At 41.4% G+C, this 8,222-nt stretch overlaps 1 protein-coding gene across 2 annotated transcripts in view; it reads right to left on the bottom strand.

Annotated features, from left to right (window-relative positions):
• LOC111153963 (phosphodiesterase 5A) overlaps nucleotides 1-8,222 on the bottom strand; it is a 156,097-nt gene that overhangs the window by 35,438 nt on the left and 112,437 nt on the right. For both annotated transcript variants that reach the window (XM_022513324.1, XM_022513330.1), the window contains exon 12: nucleotides 6,012-6,158. In XM_022513324.1, coding sequence (XP_022369032.1) covers nucleotides 6,012-6,158 — 147 coding nt within the window. The remainder of the gene's footprint in view (nucleotides 1-6,011; nucleotides 6,159-8,222) is intronic.

Genomic DNA, 8,222 nt, shown 5'->3' with positions numbered 1-8,222 from the left:
TAACCCTACACCTAAAGGAGCTGGAGAAAGAACAACAAAGAAACCCTAAACCCAGCAGGAGAAGAGAAATCATAAAGATCAGAGCAGAAATCAATGAAATAGAAACCAAAAAAACAATAGAACAAATCAACGAAACTAGGAGCTGGTTCTTTGAAAGAATTAATAAGATTGATAAACCCCTGGCCAGACTTATCAAAAAGAAAAGAGAAAGGACCCAAATAAATAAAATCATGAATGAAAGAGGAGAGATCACAACGAACACCAAAGAAATACAGACAATTATAAGAACATATTATGAGCAATTCTACGCCAACAAATTTGACAATCTGGAAGAAATGGATGCATTCCTAGAGACATATAAACTACCACAACTGAACCAGGAAGAAATAGAAAGCCTGAACAGACCCATAACCAGTAAGGAGATTGAAACAGTCATCAAAAATCTCCAAACAAACAAAAGCCCGGGGCCAGATGGCTTCCCGGGGGAATTCTACCAAACATTTAGTATATGTGCTGCCGAAGCGAGCACTCTACCAAACATTTAAAGAAGAACTAATTCCTATTCTCCTGAAACTGGTCCAAAAAATAGAAATGGAAGGAAAACTTCCAAACTCATTTTATGAGGCCAGCATCACCTTGATCCCAAAACCAGACAAGGATCCCATCAAAAAAGAGAACTACAGGGGCGCCTGGGTGGCTCGGTGGGTTAAATCCTCTGCCTTCGGCTCAGGTCATGGTCTCGGGGTCCTGGGATCGAGCCCCGCGTCGGGCTCTCTGCTCGGCGGGGAGCCTGCTTCCTCCTCTCTCTCTGCCTGCCTCTCTGCCAACTTGTGATCTCTGTCTGTCAAATAAATAAATAAAATCTTTAAAAAAAAAGAGAGAGAACTACAGACCAATATCCTTGATGAACACAGATGCAAAAATTCTCGCCAAAATACTAGCCAATAGGATTCAACAGTACATTAAAAGGATTATTCACCATGACCAAGTGGGATTTATTCCAGGGCTGCAAGGTTGGTTCAACATCCGCAAATCAATCAATGTGATACAACACGTTAATAAAAGAAAGAACAAGAACCATATGATACTCTCCATAGATGCTGAAAAAGCATTTGACAAAGTACAGCATCCCTTCCTGATCAAAACTCTTCAAAGTGTAGGGATAGACGGCACATACCTCAATATTATCAAAGCCATCTATGAAAAACCCACCGCAGATATCATTCTCAATGGAGAAAAACTGAAAGCTTTTCCGCTAAGGTCAGGAACACGGCAGGGATGTCCGTTATCACCACTGCTATTCAACATAGTACTAGAAGTCCTAGCCTCAGCAATCAGACAACAAAAGGAAATTAAAGGCATCCAAATCGGCAAAGAAGAAGTCAAACTATCACTCTTTGCAGATGATATGATACTATATGTGGAAAACCCAAAAGACTCCACTCCAAAACTGCTAGAACTTGTACAGGAATTCAGTAAAGTGTCAGGATATAAAATCAATGCACAGAAATCAGTTGCATTTCTCTACACCAACAACAAGACAGAAGAAAGAGAAATTAAGGAGTCAATCCCATTTACAATTGCACCCAAAACTATAAGATACCTAGGAATAAACCTAACCAAAGAGACTAAGAATCTATACACAGAAAACTATAAAGTACTCATGAAAGAAATTGAGGAAGACACAAAGAAATGGAAAAATGTTCCATGCTCCTGGATTGGAAGAATAAATATTGTGAAAATGTCTATGCTACCTAAAGCAATCTACACATTTAATGCAATTCCTATCAAAGTACCATCCATTTTTTTCAAAGAAATGGAACAAATAATCCTAAAATTTATATGGAACCAGAAAAGACCTCGAATAGCCATAGCAATATTGAAAAAGAAAGCCAAAGTTGGTGGCATCACAATTCCGGACTTCAAGCTCTATTACAAAGCTGTCATCATCAAGACAGCATGGTACTGGCACAAAAACAGACACATAGATCAATGGAACAGAATAGAGAGCCCAGAAATAGACCCTCAACTCTATGGTCAACTGATCTTCGACAAAGCAGGAAAGAATGTCCAATGGAAAAAAGACAGCCTCTTCAACAAATGGTGTTGGGAAAATTGGACAGCCACATGCAGAAAAATGAAATTGGATCATTTCCTTACACCACACACGAAAATAGACTCAAAATGGATGAAGGATCTCAATGTGAGAAAGGAATCCATCAAAATCCTTGAGGAGAACACAGGCAGCAACCTCTTTGACCTCAGCCGCAGCAACATCTTCCTAGGAACATCACCAAAGGCAAGGGAAGCAAGGGCAAAAATGAACTATTGGGATTTTATCAAGATCAAAAGCTTTTGCACAGCAAAGGAAACAGTTAACAAAACCAAAAGACAACTGACAGAATGGGAGAAGATATTTGCAAATGACATATCGGATAAAGGGCTAGTGTCCAAAATCTATAAAGAACTTAGCAAACTCAACACCCAAAGAACAAATAATCCAATCAAGAAATGGGCAGAGGACATGAACAGACATTTCTGCAGAGAAGACATCCAGATGGCCAACAGACACATGAAAAAGTGCTCCACATCACTCGGCATCAGGGAAATACAAATCAAAACCACAATGAGAAACCACCTCACACCAGTCAGAATGGCTAAAATTAACAAGTCAGGAAATGACAGATGCTGGCGAGGATGCGGAGAAAGGGGAACCCTCCTACACTGTTGGTGGGAATGCAAGCTGGTGCAACACTCTGGAAAACAGCATGGAGGTTCCTCAAAATGTTGAAAATAGAACTACCCTATGACCCAGCAATTGCACTGCTGGGTATTTACCCTAAAGATACGAACGTAGTGATCCAAAGGGGCACGTGCACCCGAATGTTTATAGCAGCAATGTCTACAATAGCCAAACTATGGAAAGAACCTAGATGTCCATCAACAGACGAATGGATAAAGAAGATGTGGTATATATACACAATGGAATACTATGCAGCCATCAAAAGAAATGAAATCTTGCCATTTGCGACGACGTGGATGGAACTAGAGGGTATCATGCTTAGCGAAATAAGTCAATCGGAGAAAGACAACTATCATATGATCTCCCTGATATGAGGGAGAGGAGATGCAACATGAGGGGTTAAGGGGTAGGAGAAGAGTAAATGAAACAAGATGGGATTGGGAGGGAGACAAACCATAAGTGACTCTTAATCTCACAAAACAAACTGAGGGTTGATGTGGGAAGGGGATTGGGGGGGTGGGGTTATGGACATTGGGGAGGGTATGTGCTATGGTGAGTGCTGTGAAGTGTGTAAACCTGTACCCCTGGGGATAAAAATATATTATATGTTTATAAAAAATAAAATTAAAAAAAATAGTCACACAAAAAAATAAATAAAATGATTAACATAAAAACAAAACAAAACAAAATCGAGACCACAAACTGTCAACAGTATTCTAAGTTGTATAAAGTCAAAACTAGGGTTGAGTCAGGGTCTGAGGAAGAGAAAAGCGTGCTGTGGCAAGAAGTGGAGAAGCCTTGCAAGTGGGGCGGTCCATTCAGACTGTCCATTCACATCACATCACATCAGGCAGTCCATCCACATCAGAGAGGAATGATGTGAAAGATGGAAGGTGGAAATAAGCATAGCACATGCAAATTTGTTCAAGTAGAGTCAAGAGTCTGTTTCAGAGGTCAGCTGGAGCAATGGCTGCCATGTCTGTAGGAGAGTAACTCAAGATTTGGAAGACAAAAAGGGACATGAAGATTTGACAGATCTTTCAGTAGGAAAGATTCTTTGTCAGGGCAGCTTCATGATGCCAACATCCTCTCCAGCAATAACATTTTAACTTTATCACCCTTAAATTACACTGAGTATTATCTCAAATAAACATGACAGGAGAGTAACTAGGGCAGGAAGGCCAATCAGAATGACTGTGGTATTCAAGTTGATGTTGGCCAGAATCAGATAGCAGTTACTGAAAAAAAAAAAAAAAAAAAAAGGAGAGTAAATGAATGAGACATTGAAGAAAAATACCTGTCTAATGAAAAAAATTCAAGAAAAGGTAAGAATAAAGATTGCTAAAGAATTCTGAGTGACTGGGGCACCTGGGAGGCTTAGTCAGTTAAGCGTCTGCCTTGGGCTCAGGGCTCCCTGCTCAGCGGGGAATCTGCTTCTTCCTCTCCTCTCTTTCTCCCGGCTTGCACGCACTCTCTCTCAAATAAATAAATCGTTAAAAAAAAAAAAGAATTCTGATTGACTATCGTCATGTCCGACACTCACACGCGATCTGAAAACTTGTAGGTTTTTAAGAAATAAGAAATCAACTTCTAAAAACTTCATAAATAAGTATAAGGATCAGATTGCTTTGTTCTGGCTGGGCGCTTTCAACAGATCACTGCCAGTTTAACGTATGGGAAATCTCAGAACGGAAAGGGATTTGAAATGCTGTCTTGCTTTTTTAAGGTCATGTAACTAGCAAGAAGCAGAACTGAGTTTCACATTTAGAACTGGCTCTAAGTGAGGTCTTTAGTCCATTAATAGAAAAGGCTTTTAAAAAGGAACCATACAGCCTCCTGTAGAGAAATCTATGGGGTGATACAATAAGAAGCAAAAACATCACGGGAGACAGGAACACACGTGTGTACACCGCATACAGTCACATTGTGGGTGCGCGTGTCATTCTCACAAGACTGCCACTGGGGAAGTCACACCATTATCCCAATTAACAGACTGTGAAACGGAGACCGTGAGAGAGTAATCGCTTAAAGAAATAAGAGTGAATGACCAGTAGAGCTAGAACTCACAATCCACCATCTTTCTACTCTTCTCATGTTATCCGAATTTCAAACAGGGGCAATAACCACTGAGAAGTGTTCTTGAGAGCTTCCTGAAATAATCACATAATATGATGTCCCTCCATCAACATGAAGAGTGAGGTATTATGAGTCCAGAGACGGTCATTCTTTGTTTTCACCCAAGAGTCATGCCAACTTTGGCTACATTTAAGAAAGAATACCGCAAGAATTCCATCCATGGCTCTGTGTTCACCTAGCTACATGAGGTCTTCCTTTTCATTCCCAGCTGTGAGGCTTTTGAGAGCAGGGACAATTCTTTGCTGAAATGAAGACTTAGCATGGTGCTGGGTACACTGTATACATTAATAAAGCTTCATTTTATGAATCTGTGGATTGCAAAATAGTCGAGACCTTCAAGGTATTTACATTTCCAGACAGGAAATCTGTATAAGACTAGAAATCCGACGGACCAGAAAAAAAATTAATTTTCAAGCCAAATTACCAAATTTTCTTCCCCAAACAATCCTTTCTCTTCTCCCTTATTCTTCGATGCTATACACATAGCTATCCCCTGGTATCTCCAGATGAGTATTAGAAGATACTGATTGAAGTCCTGTTGTTTTCTGAGAGGTGACTAAAGTAATCGGCAGGGGTTAAAATCAGTTTTCATCCCCCTCCCAACACGGGTTACCCCTGTTCAAACCACAGGCTTGGCCTCACATCAAGCGCCTGGAGTCCCTCATTTCCAAAGGAGTTCACTGTGTTTTGGTCCTTCTCTGAACCATACCGTGTTATCATAACCTCTGGATCGGATCAGGTTACTTCCCTGTTTACAACTCCTCAATGACTCACCATTGTTTTCAGGATAAAATCCACATTCCTCTGACTAGCTCACAGGGATATATACGATTTGCTTCTTACTTTCCTACCCTAAGCCCCAGACCCAGCCCCACTCACTCCTCCTGCCTTTGCACACCCTGCTCCCACTGCTGGGAGTGCTCTCCCTGTTCTTCATCTTGGTGCTTGACAAATAGTAAGAACCCAGTAAATGTCGTTTTCTTTAAAAATCTCGGTAGGCATTAGGTGACAGTGTACTGATTAATTCTCTCTCTCTCTCTCTCTCACACACACACACATGCACACGCGTGCACGCACACACACACACACACACACTCTCTTTCACCTCCAAAGGACACGACTGTATTCCTACCTCATGTTTCATCTGGAAGTTCTGCACAAGGTTGAGGTCAGTGAACATCCGAATTGTGCACAGTGCCGTTTCTAGGTCAGATAGCTCAAAGTCACTGAAGCTGAAGTCAGTAATTTTAAGTGTCTGAGCAGATGGTACCACAGCGGCCTTAGGTAAGAGAAGAACAAAATGAAGTGGAACTGTTAATTTTTTAAAGCAGCGGTGATTCACAAAGTTTTCTCACTTTACTACAGGGAAATAGCATAGGTTTTTAAGAAATAACCTTTTTTTTTTTTTTACTTTTTCTTTTTAAAGTATACCCTAGAAATCTTTGGATAAAAGAGCTACTTCTGTTTTTTGTTTTGTTTTGTTTTAGAATGAGTCACTTGGGGGGTAACAAATATGGTTCCAGGTAGGTTATGTGGAGGAGAGAGGGTGGCTGCCCGGAGGTTGTACCTAGAACAGTAAGCAGAACTAAGGACTCCAAGGATCTGACCCCTTCATACCTCCCCAGTCTCAGCCATTCAACAGATAGTTATGGAGGAATTATTCTGGCCTTAACCTAGTACTACGAGCTGGGGATCAGGTAGGGAGCAAGACAGTGATAATGTTCTAAGTATTTTCTGATTAATTGGCAAGACAATCTTACTCAGCAGAGACTCTAGCTTTATTTTTCAGGTACAGAAGCTTAAGCATAAGGAGGCTAGCCTTACCCAGAGTGGCTCAGCTGGTTAATCCAGGCAGACTATCCTACTTTCAGATTTGACACAATCTCTACTGCGGAGCTGAACAGAACCCACTTCACTCAAGCCTGATCATAAGACTCACCCAGGGTGCCCATAAAAAAAAACAAACTCAGTGATTCTGATTCAGTAAATCTGGGATGGGTCTTGAGAAGCCAGTTTTTATTTTCTGGAGGGGAATCTCTTTTTTAATTGATACCCTTGGTTTTGAATTGATAATCACTTAATTGTAGTAAACACTTGCAATTTCTTCAAATATACCTCTTTTCATCACTGTTCATTTGTACCTCCGGCTTCTACAAAACACCTACTCCCTTCAACTGAACTGATGGACTCCTTTAGGGCACAGCTCGCATCCAAAGAAAGGTTAATTGCCCTTCAGTGCAGACCCCACTTTGGAAGTATCTGTTTAATTACAAGAAGTTCATTGTCAGGTAATTTCCTGTTTATCTGTCTCCTAAGTCCCCTGGGACCTATAGGCAGGACTGTATCTTACACATCCCTGTATCCATCCAAGAATACTGACGGATACAGCTTTGATAACTGCTAACATGAAGATATATTAAATGCGCAAGAGGGGAAAATCTTATTCCCTTCACTTAACATGAGTCATAAGTTCCAGTTTTAAGGTCCCAAAACCACGAAGGAGGGTGAAGCTCATGAACCTGAGTTGGAAAACTAGCAGACCTGGTGAGTGCATTCCAATCTGTTATACTATTTAAAAACTGGGAGATTTCAACAATGACAACAAAAAATGGATTTCTGGCTTCTGAGAAGTCAGGCCACTCTGAGCCCCAATTCTCATGAAGCAACACTGGCCAAGGCCAAGGCCAAGGTGCCTGCCTCTCTTGGATAGCCCAGAGGTGTCAGGCTTCTCTCTTTGATTTCCTGCCGGCCCGGTGGGCATTAGAACTTGCAGGAACCCCCACACCCCCCAACCCTCTTGACCATTTTCCCTGCCAGCGCTTTAACTGCTTTAGCCAGATTGGGCTGCGATTCACCTGATGAAAAGAGGCTTTAAGTTGGTGCCAGGCAGAGGGAAGACAAACTAGGAAATCTGAACCCGGCTCCTTCCTTTTAATGTCTTTTCCTTGACTCCCTCCAAACCCCTGTTTTCCTAGGAGTGTCTAGGATATCACTACTCAGCTTTTCCTCCATTGTTTCCGAAGCAAAAAGGCCAAAGTAATAAAATCTTACTGAGCAATGCACAGCTTTCCTGTACCAATCTCAGGGCACTTGCCCATTCTCCTGCTCTCCTGACCTTCACATGGTACTTACATATATCGGACACGTTTAAACTTTAATGTCACCCTCTTCATAGTCCAGACTAAGACTCTTTTCCCAAGCCCAACATTCACAAGAAAATATGCATTCTCTTGAGACCGTTCCACAGGCCTACTGCGTGGGCTGAAATGGGGAAATGAGGAGGATTTAACATGTTGAGATAAAGGGCTCCATTGTTTACAGCAGCCTCAGAGGTGAGAGCCCT

The sequence above is a fragment of the Enhydra lutris genome, unplaced genomic scaffold (assembly GCF_002288905.1).
Source record: "Enhydra lutris kenyoni isolate GAN:26980312 unplaced genomic scaffold, ASM228890v2 scaffoldscaffold3, whole genome shotgun sequence".
NCBI classification, from domain to species: domain Eukaryota; kingdom Metazoa; phylum Chordata; class Mammalia; order Carnivora; family Mustelidae; genus Enhydra; species Enhydra lutris.
This window is presented reverse-complemented; position numbering and strand designations above follow the sequence as displayed.